Source organism: Ambystoma mexicanum, chromosome 1p, assembly GCF_040938575.1.
Source record: "Ambystoma mexicanum isolate Mex_15411 chromosome 1p, UKY_AmexF1_1, whole genome shotgun sequence".
NCBI lineage: Eukaryota > Metazoa > Chordata > Amphibia > Caudata > Ambystomatidae > Ambystoma > Ambystoma mexicanum.
The window spans coordinates 1,241,567,833-1,241,588,549 of record NC_090921.1 but is presented as its reverse complement, the minus strand read 5'-3'; the positions used below and the strand labels follow the sequence as shown (position 1 = coordinate 1,241,588,549).

Here is a 20,717-nt window from a genome sequence, read left to right as displayed (position 1 = left end):
GGCAGGCCACCACTCATGTTCCCCAACACCCCCACCCCTCAGCAGTCAGGGGCACCTGCCAGCAGGCCCACACACATGTCCCCCAGCACCCCCACCCCCAGCAGTCAGGGGCACCTGCCAGCAGGCCCCCACTCATGTCCCACACATGTCCCCCAGCACCCCCACCACCCAGCAGTCAGGGGCACCTGCCAGCAGGCCCCCACACATGTCCCCCAGCACCCCCACCCCCCAGCAGTCAGGGGCACCTGCCAGAAGGCCCCGACTCATGTCCCCCTGCCTCCACGTCATTACGATCCTCAATCATGGGCCTTATCGCCACCCACATCACACCCCACGCCACCCCCGCCCAAAGACCCAACCAAGTATTGCATCCACCTGCATAGAAATGCCCATTACATGATACAACCCAAATGGCAAGTATGTAAATGAACACATGTCCGTCATACACACACACAATGGGTGCAAGTGAATGTGAAAACCCACATCATGACATGCATGAAATCAATGAGAGAATACCACACATCGAAGTATGAAACAAAAATGTATTGAACCCAAAAAAAATGTGATGAAAAGAAAACACACAATAATTGGAATAAGAAATAAAATGCAGCATGTCCGGAAAAGAATCAAAAATATGAAATCAGAAGCCAAAGAAATCCAATTGAAAATGTGTCCAAAGTCTCAGTCCAACAAACCAAATCCAAGAGAAAAAATAAGTGAAATCCATTTCTCCATGGTGAAATGAAAAAAAAAGACAAATCCACTGTTCAACTATTTACAAATCACCAATCCAGGGTCCATGAGCCCAACAAATGAAATGAAACCTACAAAAAAGACTAATAAAGAACTATATACAAAAACGTGGTGCATTGTCCAAGCGCTCCAAAATTAACAAAAACAGAAAGGAAGCCTAACACTATCTAACTATCTAACTATATACAATGGCGGTGGGCAAGTCCTGCGGCTCATTCTGTGCTGTCCCTGGCCAGAGCATCATCGAACTCCATGTTGATGTTTCGGAGGTGGGCCTCTGCCCTAGCCCCGAGTTCTCGCAGGGAGGCACTCATGGCCTGTTCCAACCCCCTGCGAGTTGCCTCGAGGCACTCTGCCCGCCTCAACGGCCGACGCATGGAGAACTCCGCCCTGACCATGGTGAGCTGCGCCTCTTCTGTCCGCTGCCGCTCTGCATCTATCCGCTGGCCCAACCGCTGCCACACAGAAGACACTCCCATTCCTGGGTCCTCCTGCCCTCTGGCCGATGCCTGCCCCTCTGATGTTGATGGCCCGAGCCATCATTGCTCCCACCTACAGCCTGCTCCTGCTGCTGCTGTCCATGTGCCCTGTCCGATGATGCCTGCACATCCTCCATCAGCTGGTCTCCAGTTGTGGTGTCCACCCCTGCTGGACCGCCGACTCCCGACTGTGGCAGAGATATGAGCTCCACCAAGCTGGCTGTGTTGGTCGGGCCAGGTCCACAGGGGGCCCTGGTGGAATCTGGGCCGGAAGACGGCAGGGAGAACAACGGGCGCATAGTCTCCACAGAGGAGGAGAGGTCCACCAGAGTGCGCGACACATGTAGGAACCCACCGACCAGGGCCCCTCCCAACAGTGCCACGTCGTGACGCTGCTGTTCGTGATGGTGTGTGTTCTCCGCCCAGGAAGAATGCACGTCATCACGAATGTCACACGTGCGCAACGTGACACCAATCAAGACGGAGCCCATACTGTCATGGGACCCCTCATCCGCAGGTAGTGGAGAGGCAGATGGCATGGCACTCTCCCCTTCCTGCGGACGGGCCTGGGACGGGGCATCCCTGCTGGTGCATGGTGGTGCAGTCACAGGGTCAAGGACAGGGACATGCACAGGCCCCTCTGCGGTGACCTCTGCTGCCTCCCGACCCTGCCCCTGGACTGCACCACTTGCACCAGTGGTACTACCCCCACCATGCCCCATGTGCGGCTCAGTAGTGGGCTCCTCCTCCTCTGTGGAGACCACCAACCTGGAAGTCTCTGTACCGTCTTCCGCCATTGCAAGCCCCTGTGGGGGCTCACCCGGCCCTTCCGCCACAGCCGTAGTGGCAGACGCGGCACCAGCCTCCTTGCTCCCGGATGATGGCAAGTCCTTGGAGGGTGGCTGTGCTTTGCTTCGCCGCCCGGTGGAGGCATCCCCGCCGCTTGGCTCCACAGCGCCGTCTCCGCCCTCTTCTTCACTTGACGCTGCGTAGAGGGAGACATAGAACACAAGCATCAGGGTACAGTACAACATTCCCCTAGACAGGAAGCAATAACACATGAGTGGCAGTGTCTAACGTCACTTCCATCCTGTCCCTCCACAACACATGGGTGAATGCACGCAACACACGTGAATGAACAGGCACGGCGCCTGCAATCAACATCAGCATACATGCACAAGGGCCTCTATTAACCAAAATGTTGCCTTCAAACTCAATGCATCATGGCTCACACTGATCCCATGCACACACATCACTGGAGGGTCATGCATCATGCCTTGCACATCACAGACACAGTGGATAGACATAGTGCATACAACGGTGACCGCACTGCATGAGTGAATGTACACATCATCACAGACATGTGTCATGAATCCATGGCGTACCTAGGTCAAACACACACTTCTCAGACACACACACATGTGCACCATACATGTACATGACAGCAGAACCCATCCCTCACACCCCCACCATGTGCAAGAACAGACACTGGCATGCTTTCATGCGTGCATTCGCCATACAGCTACCCATGTTGCATTGTAACTCATGCACCAACCATGTGGTTCACACATTACTGGTCTCACATGCATGACCATGATGTCCCTGCACACACAAGTGTCAGACTACCAGCACACTGCAACATGCCCTCTCTCACACACCAATGCTTGCCCACTTACCGCTCAACTCCAGACGGGTCTTCCTCCGCAGGATCTGGGCGTGGAGCGCTGGGCCTACACGTTCCAGGACCCTCATCTGGATGTCACTCATGCTGGCCTGGCCCCCCTCCGTGAGGCGCCGGGTCTTGTAGAGGGTCCTGGACCTCAAGTCCTCCCAGCACTTCTTGAAGTGCTTGATGTCGCGGGTTGGCACCCCCTCCGCGTTGATGGCAACCACTACATTGTCCCAGATCCTCTCCCGTCCTTCCTTGTTGGCACGTGATGTTCCGAAGAGGGCATCAAAATGCCCCAGGACATGCTCCACCAGGATACCAACTTCCTTCACACTGAAGCTGGTGGCCCTCTGCCTGGTCTCAGAATTTGTTTCAAGAAAGACCTGTCTTTGCTAATCAACGGAGCAGCAACCTGAGGGATTTGTTGGTTAACACCAAACCCAAAATAACCAAACAAGTCCTGTCAAAGAAACAAGGGACATTTCCATGTATGTCGTGTAATAATTGTAATAACATCACTAAAGGTGACTCAGTCACACACCCCAGAACTGGACAAATAATAAAAATCAAGGACCACTCTACTTGTTTGTCAGAAGGAGTCATATACTGCATCAAATGCCCTTGTGGCCTATTATACATTGGACAGACCAGCAGAAAGGCACGAGTAAGATGGAACGAACATAAATCAAATGTTAGAACCAACAACCAACATTCACCAATTGCTAGACATTTTAATCAAGCTAAGCACCAGATAGCACAAATGCGATTCCAAATTCTCGAAGTAGTACAACTGAAGAACATCAACACAAGTGCCACAAAAAGACTTGAGCAACGTGAAGCATATTGGATCGAGAGACTCGATACGGTATCACCACGTGGTCTTAATGAAGAACTTAATCTATATTGCTTTTTATGAAAGAGTTATCATCCAGTTGATTTTGCCTTGTCTTAACTTTTTTTCTTTTTTTCACAGGAAATACATTTAGTAACTAATTACACTAGCTGTTGTCAAGTCAGATACAAGACCTTTAAACACGCCATAGGGGTGTGTAGATAGGAGAGTAATATTGATGAGAGACTTTTAAACATGCCATAGGGGTGTGGAGCTAGGAGAGTAATATTGATGAGAGTGGCATAATATTGTAAGTAACTGCAAGTAATGATTGGTTTAGTTTTGATTACTCGTGTAGTCCGTCTCTTCTTGGATAGACATACTTGTGTAACATTTGCATTTAACTCAATAGTACTCACATGTTGAAAATCAGGATGAGTTATATGCTTTTTTTATCTGTACCTTTTTTTTGCATTCTGCGTAAATAGGTTTGGTACTGATGGTTTTTTGGATGTTTTGAATATGTCATGCAATGTTTATTATTTGATCTGCACTATTCTGTAATTTTTGTAATTTATTTCCTATTATATCTGTATAACAACTTCCGTGGCTTAATGCACGGTTTAGGTAACCCCATTAGAGTTACTTATCTTGTTTATTACCTTGTCTGATTTTATTTTATTCTGTCATAAGTATTGCAAAAAAAAGTAACTGTTTACTGTAGACTGTGTATGCACCCACGCACATTTTTGACAGTATCATAGTTACTCTAATTATTATCAGCCGTGCTTTACACCTCGTAGTCTAGTTGCCACTGTATATATCAACACAAGAGCACTGTCACGCCATTAGGTAAACATTGCATAATGAGTACTTGCAGATAACGCCCGCGCTCTATTAGTTTATTACTGTTGTTTCACTGCAATTGCAACTTCGCGCTGGTGCTTTCCTTGCTAGTAGCCCAGAGTTTCTAGTTTTTTGTAATTGCTGTTGTATACACATCTCTTTAGCAACAGACAGCATTGACTCGTTGTCATGACTCTGATTAACATCAGCGTAAGATCACGTAACCACGTCACGCGTCTAACAAAAGCGTCTCCATGACAACGCTCGTACTTATTCACTAACAGCTCGCGGCCAGATTAAAACCGCGTCTTACTGTGTCTCTGCTTTCAACTCGACACTACGGGGTAGGTTAATCATTAATGTGTATCTATGCCCATTTTAGTGTGTAAGGCTAGTTAGTAAATACCATTTTGACACTTAGATTTCCTTTGTTCGACAGGCGGGACTCTTTGCGCTCTGTTGGTTTTTCCATGGAGTGTAAGCATACACGTACCTAGCTTACAGCAACGTTACTGGCAGCCCTAATGACTTCCATCTCCATCTTGCAATAGAATGAAGATAGCTTTAGCATGTTATGAGGTAAGCTTTCACAGTGTTATATTAGTTTCCTTTAAATAATATTAGGTACGTTTTAGATATCTTACCACTGCATCATCCTACCTGCTTTACAGATGGGATTGTTATAAGTGGATTTACATTGGAATGAAGACCTCTAATAAACAGCACGTGCAACAAAATTATGGCGTAACTCAACGCTTGATATGCATTGAAATATTATGAGGATAATAGTAACATTATTATGATGAAATAGTGACAAGGACAGATATAAATGCAGATTTTGGTTTCATTTGAGATGGTCATTTGTGGCTAGCAATGAAATTGGTTTATGTAAATACTCGTTATGACTGTTTTTTCTTGTTTTCTCTGTGTATGTTTTTTCCTTGTACTACAGAAATTCGCCCTGATGAAGGACCAAGTATAGGTCCGAAATGCATTGGCACATCATTTCTGCTTCTTCTTAACAAATGAAGTAAAGAATCAATTTACTAAAAGTTTTGTTTTGGATACATTTTTTTCAAGAGCATTTTTGTGCCTTCAGGCACAATTTTCTACAACGTATCTATTTACTTAATATGAATGAATTTAATTTCCTTCAGTAGTCTTCACTACAATTGGCGACCCAAGGTCTGATGGCAATTCTTTCCCATCAGACATTTATGCAACTCTTCGGTACACCCAGTATAGTGTATACTGGTTTACTTGGTGACGCCATTAATCGCCTGTTCTAATTAACTAGTAGCCATACGAATGCAAAAAGAAACTCAGCGGTGCCCGCCCTAACCACTTTTTCTCAGATGGTGTTTGCCCCGACATGGCGACCCCCGAGGCAGGCATGGGTGGGCAACTGGGTCCTGGTGCTGGGCTGTGGAGCGATGGTATCCCAGTCGGGAGTCTTCTGTTCCAGCAGGGGTGGACACAGCAACTGGAACTCTGGCTGACATGCAGGCACCAAATAGCAGGGCACGTGGGCAGCGGGCAGGCAGGCAGCAGCAGATGGCAGGTGGGAGCGTGCTTGGGGGTCTGGGGGGCAGTAATTTGGCCTTCTGGGCAAGAGTGTGGTCTTCCGTGTGTTTTCACGTGGCCATCTTGATACGGAGTGATTTGGCACGTGAAAAAATTGCCCGTCAGCGTGTAATTCAAGGAAAGGCCCTTAGCGCATAAGCGTGTCAGCACACTTACGCGGTTTCATTGGACCAAAGACCCTTAGCGCGTAAGCGTGTCAGTGACGTGACACGCACAGGCGTTTTCCTCATGAGCATAGTGGTTCATGGCGCATGAAAAAACTGCACGTCCGCGTGTGAATGCGTGTAATCCGAGGAAAGGGACTACGCGTCTGTGACATGACGCGCGGGCGTTTCCCTCAGCACGGTTGCATGTGTACATGTCCAAGAACTGCACGTCAGAGTGTCAGCTCGTGTAATTGGAGGAAAGGGCCTTAGCGCATACACGCGTAAGTGACGTTGTGGGCCGGTTTAAAAGGTACGTGTAGGACCCCATTTCCTTGTACGTGCTTTTCGTGGAGAACGAGTGGGTGAATTCTGTACTTTTCGTTGGGCCTGTTTCCTCAAACAGCATTCACTTCTTATTTTGTCCTGTCTCCTCAGACACCGTACAATTCTTCTTTTGGCGGGGGTGTTGCCAACGCGCACACGATGTCTTTTTCACATTCTTTTTCCAGGCAGACGGTGAGTCGCGCACGTATTTACCAACTGTGCTTGCCCCTTGTGTTGCGTACCCCTTCAGTGGTCATTGTAGGCTGCATGTAACACGCATACGCTTATTTTTGTGTTTCTGGGTGCCACAGCGTAGTGCGGGTTCATTTTTCCATGCACGTGGTCTACAAGAGGTTGCGTGCACGTTATTTTTTCTTTTCGGGGTGACTGTGCATTGCATGACCCGTCATCTTCCCCCAGGGGTCACAGACAGCCTTGCTGGAGCACAAGGGTACGAATTCCATCTAGTACCCTACCCCTTTCACCCCCAGGACAATCGTTTACTGCAACTCCCATACGCACAACAACATCAGTGCCATGGTTGGGAGGCGACCAAGCGGTAAGGGAGGCAAAGGTAGCCGACCTCCAAAAGGTGGGCGTGGTAGGGGACGTGGCCAGGATTTGCAGGGTGCCGCCAGACCCCCATGAGTGGAGGACCAATCAGGGACACCCATGCTTCCCCCCCATGGCTGAGGGAAACGTGGCTGACACCATCCCAGCTCAGCCCTTGTTGGACCAGCCCATTGTGGCACCTGACCTGGCACAAGATGACTCCCAGGCTGACTTCCAGGTCAGCAAGTCTAAGCCACGTGTGGCGGTGCAAGTTGGTGTCACCAGGCCATGTGGATCTGGGGCAGCGATGTCATCTGCTGCCCCAAGGAGGTAGGGTGGGGAGGCTGCAGGGGCAGCTGCAACTCTATCCATCCCAGCTCTGAATCTCCCAGCCGGGACAGTGTTGTTCCAGGTCCATCAAACCGATGGTGCCCCTGCCAACATCACACTTCAGCCAATGCCTGCACCAAGACCTATGGTCATTGTGCATTCGTACACTCCTAGTACCCAGTCCACTGGTGCTTCTGCCCCTACTGACCAGAGCGGCGTAAGCCACTCAGGCTCCGCTCCACCTTTGAAGAAGAGGACGAAGGGTGCTCTGGCACTACAGGGTGAGACCCCAGACACGGCTACACACTCCGGCACATCAAGGAAGCCTAGCTTTAATGACGCCGAACTAGATGCACTTGTGGCCTATGTGTCGGCACATAGCCGCGAAATGGTGGTGACTGCAGGGTGCAAGACCACACCTGGTCAACATAGGGCACACTGGCAGACCATCGCGGACCGCATAAGTGCCCTTGGATTTGTGAGGCGCACAGCTGATGATTGCTACAAGCGGTGGAATGACCTGAAACGCAGAGCAAAGAACAAGCTGGCCTCAAATCATGCCGCTACTCTGGTGACTGGCGGTGGGTCTCCACCAGAGTACAACAAACTCACTGAACATGAGTCTGTTGCTGGGACCTTCATCACAGAGGAACAGATCCAATGTGTGGGAGACCTACCAGATTACGACGCATTGTCCGGTGAGTGCCCATGCATGTGTGTGTAATCCATGTGTATGTTGTTTTGGTGACAGGCTCTGATTGAGTGCCCGGTGAGGGTGTGTACTCCTGAGTGTTATGGGACACCCATCTCCTTCCTCCAATACATTCACGTGCCTTGGATTTGGGTATGACAGTATCCCTTCTGCCCACAGTAGCCAATTAGCCGCACATTACTACAGTTGACCTTGAACTGTCATCTTGCAACAACATTGTTCAGATTTTTTAAGTGTTCATTCAGGCTGATTGTTTCCACTCTGCCATTTTTGCTATGCATTTTGCAGCCCTAATGCCACATATGTGACATGCTTCGGTCATTGTTTACAGCCCACATTGGGCCACTTATTTGTACAGTGTTATGTGAATGATTAGACCATTCAGGGCGATAGAGTATTGGCCTGCTGAAAATAATTTTAGGGCCTGTTTGCATGTGCAACATGACAGATGTTTCCTGTCATGTTAAAGTGACCAACCATTGATGTGTACATTGGCCTACTATCACTGTATTATTGGACAATGGATGTGTTGCAGTGTGTGGCACATGCATATTTTGCAACACTATTGTGCATTAATCTTCTCATCATGTCCATGTGACATGGATGTGTGACAGTACTCATTCACTGACATATAGCTGTAGTTGTGTAATTTGCCATGGCTATGCTACATGACATCTGTGTGCTGGCATGTGTCATGTATGTGTATTGGACATGCCACTCACAGCCTGATGTGTGATGCCAGTGCTACTCAACATGCTGCGTATGTGTTGCTTTTCCATCTTGGGCTCCTCGGTGTGTGCCTTTTTGACTCCCATTCCAAATCATTGACAGTGCATGCATGGCAGGCTTATAGTCATGTGGGACATGTGTAAACCATGTACATGATCTCTGTCTTGTCAGGCCTATGTGTGTGCTATGTTGCTCATGCCTGTTTCCATTTGTTGTATTTCATGTTTTTGCAGGTGATGACGCACTTGATGCTGGTGAGTTTCAGGAGATGGTGCAGACCCAGGAGGATTCTCAGCCACGACCAGGTACCAGTGGGGGACGTAGTGTGGTGGTGGGTGAAAACACTTTGGTACTACAGACCATACTGTTGAGGGGTGTCTCTGGGTGCAGCTCCCCAGACCTCTATTCAGGTGCTGAGTCAGATGATGAGACTTATGTGCTGTCGCAGGTGAGTGCTTCTGGCAGGGATTCTGTTCTGTCCAACCCACCTGCACCAGGGCTAGAACCCTCTATGGGGATGTCAGTGTTGGTAGGTCCACCTTTGGCGGTTACGGATGCAGGGTCACACTCCACAGCATCTGATCCTGTTCCTGGGCCAGCAGATCAGAGGGGGAATGCAGTAATGCAGTCCTGCAGCCATAATCTCCATAATCTCAGGGAGACTCTGCTTGAACTTGAGGCTTCCCAAAATGTTAGGGCAGAACAGCAGCTGGAGCAGCTCACACGTTCGCTCTCAGCTGAGCTGCAGGCAACACGTGAGGAGATCCGGGCAGCACGCGAGGCCATGCGTGCAGAAATGCAGGCAACCCGTGAGGTGCTGCATGGGGATCTCTGCACTTTAACCCTCCAGAATCAGACCTTCCAGACCTGCATGCTTGCTGCCATGGAGGACCATAACAGGGCTTTGCATGGGCTGCCTCCCATAGTGCCACCAGCTCCTGATGCAGCAGCAGAGGGTGAAAAGAGCGACAGTAGTTCTCCCACAATGGCATAGCCGTGCAGGCCATGAGCCCAAGGAGGTTTTTTTTTCCCGCAACATCTATGCAGGTGGGTGTGGGTGTGCACCCTGTCCTCGAACCTCCTGGGTGACCTCCCCCTCTTCCCCTGGCCCCCACATGGCCATTTTCTTTTTTTTTTTTTTTACAGTGTGTTGCCTTGTGTGGCTCCCGTGGGCATCCACTGTATTCCAGCTGGGCACATGCAGGCTTGTCCTGAGTTTGGGTTAGATGCTTGGGTTTGTGAGACACACACCCCTCCTGCTTCCCGTTTCCATGGGCTCGCAAAGGGTGCGACCAAGTGACAGTGAATTACACAGTGACATTGGGCTCCCATGAGCTGTGTGGGCAGTCTGTAGTCAATACTATGTAGACATCCCTAGTGGATATTGTTGTTGTATTGTACACTGCATGGTGTATTGATATGTGCTTATGCATCCATATCTTCCTCCTAATTTGCAGGTTCCTTCCTCATGTCTCAACAAGGCCGTCTACTTTGCAGATGGAGTTCATGTTGTATGCAGTACACTGACACATTTGCGTGGCAGCAACACTCTACAGTTGGAAGGGGTCGATGTGTTGGCGTATTCAGGTTGTAAGACTACCACTACTTTAACTTAGTACAGTCATGTATGTTTTTGCTTTTCTTTATGGTGTGTTGCTGCATTGGGTTGGTGGTAAGTGTTTGGTCATGTGTGCTGTTAGTTATAGATTACTGGGAGCATTTGTGACACTTGGGTCAGGTCTTGTGCATTGCTTTGTTTGCTTTCACATTGCATGACATGCCATGGTGTGTTGGGTTTCAAGGCTGGGGAGGGGCGCTGTTCTCATGTTGTATTTTGCAAGGGGGTAATCAATTTAGCAGCATAGATGTATGTCTTTTGATGACACAGAATTGGTGGTGTTTGGGTAGGTAGGGATGCACACAATGTAACACTTCCAGGTGACCAATCTCAGGCTGGTATGGTTGTGACAGTTGACTGTCCCTTATGTCATCATCATTGATTGTCAGCTGGTATGTGCCAGGGCTGTGTGCACTCCGCAGGGGTGTGATTTTATGTGAAGTAATTAACCACCAGCTGCGTACGGGCTGCCTCACCACGTGCCCTTTCCCCTCCCATGTGCAGCGGGCGTGCATGTGGTTGGGGATGTGGGGGCACCACCATGTCCACCGGCAGGCCCCGGCGTGTTGCAACATTGTGCAAGACACATGCTGCCACTATGATCCTGCACACTACTGGGGGAGCGTATAGCAGCTGCCCACCAGAACGGTCAAGGGAGCAAAAGCGTGACTTTAGCACTCCGAATGTGCACTCCACTATGCCCCGGGTTGCAATATGGGCTGTGTTGTATCTTACCTCGGGTGGTGTGGTGGGGTTCCGAATTGGCGTCATCATGTGGGTGCTCAGAGCGTAGGCACTGTCTCCTGGGGAGGTGGTGATGGGTATCATTAGTGAGGTTGTGACATTACTCAGTGTCTGACATGCATGCATGTGCAGTGGCATTTATACTCACCAAGCAGCCATGTATCGCCATGCCGCCCAGCTTCTAGGTCCCGCTTTCGGGTCGACATTCTGTAATGAAACTGTCATGGGTGGACCCTGGATGGTTGGCATATACTGAGGTGATGATTCCCTTGGCATCACATACTACCTGCACGTTGATGGAATGCCAGTGCTTGCGGTTTCTATAGATGTGCTCAGATGCCCTGGGGGGACGTAGAGCCACATGAGTGCAATCAATGGCACCTAGCACTTTGGGGAATTGTGCCACCCCATAAATATCCTGGACGGCAGCCTGCCTTTCTGCAGGTGTTCTGGGCAGGTATATGTGCCTGCGGACTGATGGGCGTGCAGTCATGATGGCGAACACCTGGTGTAGGCAGCGTGACTGCGTGGCCTGTGACACCCCCCTCCCCACTATAGCACTTGTCCGCTGAAATGATCCAGTGGCCACGAAGTGCAGTACATTAAGGACCTTCTCCAGGGGTCTCAGTGCTTGGGAGCACAGGGTGGGTGATGTGAGGTCATCCTCCCACTCACTCACCAGGTCCAGTATTATGTGAAGTGGAAACCTGTACCTCCCATACACCTGGTCATCAGGCATCCCAAAAAGGCTGGTTCTGGGTGTAAAAATTCTGGGCCTGACTATCCTCCTCCTCCTCCTGCGGTATCCCACGACCACTGCTGCTAGGAACGGTATATTCATCTTAGCGTCTGAGCTTGTTTGTTGTTTGCGCGCACTTTTATGCTGCGCGGGTCCACGTATGCCTGCTTCCTGCTGGCGTATGTGTTTCTGGATTAGCGCGTCTTTTTTGGCGCACGCATTAGCCCCGTTCGATTCCATGAATACGTGTTGTAGACGCGCGTGTGGGCGTTCCGTGCATTTGCCTCCTGTACTTCCCCCGTGACGCCCACATTTTCATGCGTTGTTCCCCATTCCGCATGTTACGCCCCCTGTTCCGCCTACTTTTGTTATGTGCGCTGCACTATGTGCACTTTCGCTGTGTGCGTAGCGCACTCTGTTTGGAGACGTGTGCGCCAGCGTGCGCCACGCAGGATTTTAGCGCACATCCAGGGATTGACACGCGCACGGACTTCCATGAATCGCTGTGCGCAGGTTTCGCTGCGATTTTCGCACTTGCGCTGCGATTCGGACGCTTGCGCAGAAATTTTCAGCACACATTCATTCCATGAATCGGCCTGTATATTTCCAGAAATGTCAGATTCAGTAGAACATATCTGTTAGTTGCTAAACAACATTGTCCCTGTATAAAAAAGAACTGATTTAATTTTGCCTTTTTTTCCTTGAAAGTGGCATATACATAACAAGCATAATTAACAACAGCACTATCACCTTTACAAAGGTCATATCACTCAGCTTAGCTGGATGGTATTAAACAACATAATAATAATGCATTTCTCATATAGCACTACACACCCATAGGTCTCAGAGTGGTGAAATAACAGAGGACATCATTGCCCCACTCAATTTATTGACTTTGGAAAGATGGAGTTGAGCCTGCTAGTACTCGAACCTGCAACAGCAGAATACATGCAGATGTTAAGGGAGAGTAGTTATCTCACTGTGCTTTGGCCCAGCTCTGCGGTATGGCCAGTATTATAATTACATGATTCTTCGATCCCTCTGTTGATTGGTTGAAATCATTATTAAAACAAATCTGAATTACTTCTCATTAAAGCAAGTATATGGTTATCACTGCGATCCTGTGTAATACTATGAGAAATGGATGTTGATGAAGGAAGGCCCGTAGAACTCCCCGTAGTTGAATGGTTCTTATAATCGTCTACGTGAGCAAAGAGATCAAGAGCTGTTTACCCCCTTCCTATCTCCTTCCATACGATGCAGTGAGCTAGAAGGAACAACACAAACCAGCATGCAGTGTCTTTCTTCTGGCTCAAAACATGAGATGGGGCTTGGCATCGTCAATGGGAATTCATTTCACATACACACAACTCTTCCTTCCAGCGCTGGACTGAGGCAAGCATGAGACATGCACGCATGCAGCTTCTGTCAATCATTCAGACGGCACGCACAGGAACGCTTACTCACACAAACACACAGATTCATAAACACATCCACAGCATTCACACAACAAGTTAAGCACCCATACAGCCTCTATCTCAATCATACACAAGGCACTTCCCAGAACACTTCATTCACGCAAATACACTGTCACTGAAGCACGCACGCAATATTTTAGAATTTTGAAACTTACCTGAACGGCCTCAGCGGTGATCTTCTCTCTTTGGACGTTCTCGTGCTTCCTCCGAAGTCATCCCGTTGGTGGAAGAGGGTGAGGAGATGCCCTTCACCCCTCCTCCTGCCTATTCCTCTATCAGGCAGAGGGTAGGGTTAGCATTCTTTCCCCGCTCCTGGACAGAGACAGACAGTCAGAGGGAGGGGTGAAGAGCTGTTCAAGGGATTCGCTGGCCACCCCAGAGTCATCTTGAAGGGCTGACGTCACCTATGGTCCCCCTTAATGCTTTTCACAAAGCTTTACACAGGTAACAGCATGGGTGTTTTATACGCCGGCATACAGTGCTGTTTAGGGCACAAGGGGCACCACCAGTCTTTGCATTTGCATAGAATTTAAATGTTTTTAGATTCTTTTCAAATGCAAATACTACATGTTTTTTATTTTCTTTTTTGATTTTACAACAAGAACAAAAACATTTCCCTTAGCCCCTTCTGTACCCTCCCCCTCCCCCCAACCCTGTCCCCCCTCCCTGGTGTCCCCCCATAGAGGACATACAAGTCTCTGGGCCTCATTAGGACTGTTGCGGTAAGGCAACAACGGCACCGGTAGTGCTATCGGCATCGTTGTTGCCATGCCGCAACATTACGAGTTTGCTTGCGGGTGCCGCTCTGGACGCCTGGTCAGCCAGGCGTGCAGAGCGGCACCCACAAGCAAGCCAGGATGGTAGCAACGGTACCGTTATGAACGGTACCGCTGCTACCATCTTCCCCATTCCCATTGAGCCCTATGGGGGCTCAAATGGGAATGGCGACGTACCAGCTCTGGGTCCCGCGAAAGGGAATTACCAGGCCCTCCAAGGTTGGAATGGCCCGGTAAGTCCCCTTTGGCGGGACCCAGAGCCGGACCCGAGTTTGGCGGTAGCCAATCCCTTATTAAGGGCATGGCTACCTCCAAACTCGTAATGAGGCCCTCTGTCTCCAAACAAGGGACGGTGGGCACCATATGCCCTTTATAAATCCAATAAATTCAAGCGCTGCGGACACCACTCTGCCCTGTAGTCATCCTTCAGGAGTGCCAAAGTCTCTCCCCATTCCCCAGCAAATTGTTGCAAGTTGTTATTCATTGTGCAGGGCAACCAGTTCCCAGACCTTTCGTAGCCAGTCCTGAATCATGGATACCGTTGGGCCTTTCCAATTCCGAGCTATAATTTGCATTTTATTGAGCGAGTTAAAATAATAATAATAATAATAATAATAATAATAATAATAATAATAATAATAATAATAATAATAATAATAATAAATCACTTGTTCCATTAAGCAAATGCATTTTGGGTGTTGCTTCTCTGCGTTACTTCAGGAGGACTCAGAGGGTCCTGAAAATGAAGGGGGGGGTGCCTCCCATGCCCCCTCTATGGTTGAGCCCCCACTGATCTAGAGAGATGAACACAAACAAAATATCTAAGATCCCAAAAACTGCTACAAAGTTAAAGTTGACTTTTTAGTACTGGGATAATCATTTCTTTGATGTCAGCTGCTTTTTAGGATATCCATTGGAGCACATTAGGAAGTGGGGTGGAGTGGCACGCATCACCCATAGGGAGTTTTACAGGTGCACTGATGTAACTCTTGTCCATGTTGCTGGATGTCATTTGACTGAAGCAAACATTCTACTGTTAGCGCACCTAAAGGTTCTCTGCTTTACTCCCGCAGGAGGAGACCTGGTCTTGGAGCTTCAGACAGAGCCTTTGCAAGATGGCTGCCAGCAGAGTATGAAGATGGCCTTTCTCTACCACGCGGCTGGATACAAAATCGGCTGTACTTCGGTCATCCCTTGCCACTGGTAATGCTTGGCGAAGCATTGTGTTTACTTCGGGCCCCATTCATGGAATATTTACCGGGTTCAAAGTGACTTTGCACTGCTGAAAAGTGACTTTGCACTGCCGACACCAACCCTAATTCATGGAAATATGCAAAGTGTATTTTTGCCGTGCAAAGTCCGGGCAAACTCAACGCATAGTGATTATTGCAGTACAAAATGACCTTGCATGGCAAAAATACACTTTGCACAATTTCCATGAATTAGGGTTTGTGTGTTGAAGTGAAAAGTAACTTTTCAGCATTGCAAATTCACTTTGAACCGGACAAATATTCCAGGAATCGGCCCTTTACTGTGTGCCTATGGGCTTGCTTTTAACAATCTGCAGTATGGACCCATCTCTATAAAGCCGAGAAAGAGTGGGGTGGACAAGGGCAAGTGGGGTCAGCCATGGCATGTGTCCCTTAGTTTTTGGAGCCAATCGAGAAGTTGGTATGACATCACTCTTGAGCTTCCTGGTATTTTATTTATCCTATCACGTTTTGTGTAGCGTGTCAACATGAGCACCCTTTGTAAGATGTGCATATATTTTTCTTTTCATCAATTGATGTTTGCAATTACCACATATGCACGCTAACCCTCAAAAGTAGTGCTGGAAAGAAAGCTCAGTGGGTTAATCGTCCCTACCGACATCTGTGTTCATAATCTACAGGTTAAGGTCTGATTGACTCATACGATCATGCTTCCTAAGTTGATGAAGTAGGGGCACTAATAATGGTGTTTAAACGTTTTATTAAAACCACTTTCTATAACATTATTATCATCTCAGGCCAGATATGTCACCTATTTTAGTAATAGAGGGTTTCAACTGGTGATGTGTAAGGTCTTTTTAGAAGGTGCACAAATTGGCTATACGGCATAGAATTTCTTTTTGTTTTAAATCTTGCAGTGCTTATATCCAGTCCAGATTTGTCCCTGACACTCTCTATATGTATTGTTTCTAAGTTGTCTGGGTGACAGTGCTTTTCCGCTGTATGTCCGTTTCTGGGGATGTGGGACTGATACTGCACTCTGGCTAGGCAAAAATAGTGCCAGATTGCAGAAGACAGGGCAACAGGACCCCATGAATCCCTGTGTGTCCACCGGCAGCATTGTTAAATGAAAATCAGCATGCTCTTCTCCAATTAAATGTGCCTGCGTGGGACAGAATGTTCCTATTCTACTACCTTCCTGGCTGACCCCTGCAGTATAACCTCTACTCAACCCACAATACCCTCACTGTGAAAGACGCAGAGCCTAAAGGATGAACAGGATAGTCACACTCTGTCAGGGAGAGAAGACTCTGCCTGTGGTAAACCAATGGGTAAGAGACACAGTATCCCTTCACTGTCGCTGCCACATCTCTCAACTTCAGTGAGGATCCCACTACCCTGCTCTCTTCCCCAAACTGGCTGCCAAATGCATCCAGGAATGGTATGTGGACAGGATTGAGGAGCACAGGGTTGCCACACTATGTGTGTTCTTCTGCTTGCCTGGTTGCAACCACCTCTCTGGTCCTGGTTTCCATGGCATTGAAGCAGGTAGTTGTGTGGCTGGGGAAGTGCAGGAGCATTCCACTTCTGGCCTCCTGACTATTGCCTTGGCCATACTCTGCTATCTGGTCACAATGGAACCAAGCATTACTGAGCTAAATAAGAAAAAAACAATCTAGCCCTATTGTGATAACTGAGAGTTCACCTTTGTATGGTAGCTTGGCCTATGGAATCTGACCTTACTGTGCTGAAAGTACTTAAACATGTGTTAACTGGGACTAAGGTAGTCCGGTGCAGACATGCTAACTGGGTTTAATGTAATCTGGCACTGCTTTGAGGAATGGGCATAATGGAATCTGGTACTGCTCTGCTGTGTGAGCATAATGGCACCTGTCATTTCTTTGCTAACTGGAAATAATGTAAACTTGCCTTAAGATGCTAGTTAAGCAGAATGGAATCAAGATTAATTGTGCTAATGAGAAATAATTTATTCTGGCCTCAGTATGATTTCAGGGAAACGTGCAATCTATAATTCCTGTAGAAACTCAACGACATTAGGCGAACTACAGACCTTGCTGATGATGCAAGTAGAAGTTTCATTGGGTACGTCAGAGAAGAAGACTCTTGTGGGAATAAACGAGGAGGAAGTAAGGATAAATAACCCCACTGATATTTCTCTAACTCTGAACCCAAGAACATCAGCTCTATCTCAACAAAGTGATCAATGAAACATCGGTTTTGCTTCTATGGGAGAAAAGGATATGCTCCCAGGAAGCATATCTAAAAATCTAAAGGGTTTCTCTAGGCATAACAACAAAGGGTCGAGCAAATGTCTCCGTAAAATCTTGTATGCCGGCAGTCAAAACCCAGTAGGAGGCTCCTCAAGGCAAGTACCCTCATGCTTAATCACACCCATTGACAAACCACCTCTTGGTACATCGCCGCAGGGAAGTCGTCTGCAAACAAGCCTCAAATCCTAACAGTTTTGGCAGACAACTCTAAGAAGAGTGTATGTTTTGAGAGGTAATGCCAACAAGAAACTAAGAGGCAAACAAAGAAAAGTGGGGGCTGGAGGGCGGTCTATCGGGGGCAACGAGGTCTGGAATCCCCAGTGGGCCAAATCTCAAGGATGTTGACCCATGCCTCAAACTTCGGCCGGGAACTTGGGACCACCCGACTAATGATCCATTAGTAATACTTGTTGTAGGGGATCGCCAGACCTCAGTTCGACCACATGGGCCAAGAAACCTAGGTTGGCGGAAACCTGTAATCTCAAAACTGAGAAATGACTTGTGTTTGGTAACCTATAATTGTTTTGTCCGTTTTTGAAGAAGAGAGGTGCTGTCCCTTAAACAGGTCTAGAGTCTTGACTTGACTTTCCTCTGTGCCTGGCCTATGTTCGAGTGCATCTTCAGATTTGACGTTTGTATATTTATTTGATAGGGCTTGTAAGGGTAAAGGTGCTGTTTACTTTACCTCTAAACTAGTGGTGCAACATCAGGAAGACATCTTGTTGAAAGGTTTTGAAAGCTACTACGCAGAGGTAATCGGAACAGGGGAGGAGTCTCCCCGCAAGAACTTGACAGTAACATGTCACTTTGAAAATGATCATCGCAGGCCTAACAACAGGGATTAGCTCTTGTTTGTTTTGGACTGGCTTGCCAGCTCTCTACCAGGAACCCCAATTTGTAGACCAGGTTTCTAATACCTTGGTCTTAAGCTGGAACTCTCGCGGTTACAACTCCTTCATTCAAAGCGAACAGTTTCAAATGCTAAGTACACATGATTTTATTTTGTTACAAGAAACGTGGCTCACTGTCTGCCCAGTGTTTGATGGGTTTTTGCTGAATTGCAAACCAGCTAAAAAAAGGTGTACACAGCTGTCCAAGGGGCGGTGGGGGGGGGGCTTGGTAACAGTCATAACTGCCACAAGGAATCACTCCTTAGAAAATTGGAACTGCAGGTCTGAAGCTGCTTTGGTGACTGAGAATATAGACAAAAGCAACAACCATCCATCACACACTTTAATAATAAATATTTATTTCAATCCAATTCGAACAGAGATAGAATCGCATGTAGATAAATTGGAAAAAAATCTATTGAAATGGCAGCGTCAATACCCTAAGTGTCCAATTATTGTGGGGGCAACTTTAATTATGAATGTAATTCTATTGAAGCAGATTTCGTGCCCTTTGACGACAGAAATTCTTCTTTCTTGGTTCAATCGAGGGATAGATCCGAGAGGGACTCCCATAGCAGAATTTGGTTGCCTTTTTTGTCAGGTGGGGTTTTATGCCGACAAATCTTCTATTTGATGGGAAATGGAGGATTGTGCCTACTTGGCAGAACTCGGTTGCAGTTCCAACAGCTGATTGTTTGTTTCTGAGGAATGTGGCCCAGATAATGTTTGTTTCTACTAAGCAGAGTGACCATACAATGCTGTGTCTAAATGTAAACGTGGGCCTTATACAGACAGATGAAACAGGGAGTTTGCTAAACCTTGTGGCGATGGGGAAAACAATGGGATTGGGCAACTTTGGAACTGTAACAAAGCTAACAACAGACTTAGTCATTGGTGGGTTATGTTATCTCACGATAGTATATATACACGCACCCATCCAATTGGTTTCCCATCTTTACTATCTAAATTGGAAAAACCAGTTGAGAAGAGTGAATCGCTAAGAGGTTTTGTCCCAGGCCACAGAAATGGATTTGACTGTCAAATCAACAAAAAAAGAAGTAAGTGCGGCACTCCTCTAAAATCTCGATGGGAAATCCCAAATTGTCTGGGGCAGAAATAACACAGGGGAAAAAGCTGGCGAGACAGGTATATCAAAGATGGTTCAAATCTTATAGACTTAAAACATATATTGACAACCATCAAATACTCTTCAAGAAACTGGTTAGTAATGACAACCATGCCATTTGGAGGATTCTAAATTGAACGGATGACATTCAGGCAGATCTGCAGACTTGCTGCGTGTCAGAGGGCACCTGGACAGACTACCTGACTAATACATTTAAAGCTGGTCGATGATATTTGACATCATGAGGAGGTGATGGGCCCAAGAATGCTGTATGGCAGTTTCCTTTTGACAAAATAGACATAGAAATGACTATTGATGCATTCAATAATTCTAGAGCCAGTGACCCGAATGGGGTGTCAAATCAAATATATAGGGATTACCCAGCACTATGGTCTGATATTCTGTTCAGGCCTTTCTCCCATATTGCCCAAAAAGCCCTGATTGTACCAATGTTTAAAAGAGGCGATAGAGCAGTGCCATCTAGCTACTGTCCTATCACTTTGATCGATTCCGCAGCTAAAACCTTTGCGAAGCAAGCCAGATGGGTTGGTCCAGAGCCAAACAACTGAGAATTTAAATTGTTTGGAGCTAGTCACGAGAGGCAATTCGAGAGAACATATCACAAATTGTGCTTGCCAACAGTAGCATCCATTTTGTGCAAACAACCTGCCCCTTCAGGTGTTCCACGGTAGGAAATCGAGATCTTTCGGGACTGCTTAATCATGCAATGCTGGCATGCCAAAACTGGGGCAACTGATGCACAACCAATGCACATCTACTCTGGAAGGTTTCTAGTAGCTTAGTCTGTCAGCCCAGATGTGTTGTGCTTAGATCTTTACAGAGGCAACTGTCCTGTTTTGATAATTTTTCCTTTAGCATTAGCCTGTC

At 47.6% G+C, this 20,717-nt stretch overlaps 1 protein-coding gene across 1 annotated transcript in view; it reads left to right on the top strand.

Moving 5' to 3' along the window:
• The window catches only part of LOC138540329 (lactoperoxidase-like), a 172,600-nt gene that overhangs the window by 30,518 nt on the left and 121,365 nt on the right, over positions 1–20,717 (top strand). Inside the window, exon 3 of the mRNA XM_069641680.1 lies at positions 15,385–15,514. Within this exon, the coding sequence (XP_069497781.1) occupies positions 15,385–15,514 (130 nt within the window). The remainder of the gene's footprint in view (positions 1–15,384; positions 15,515–20,717) is intronic.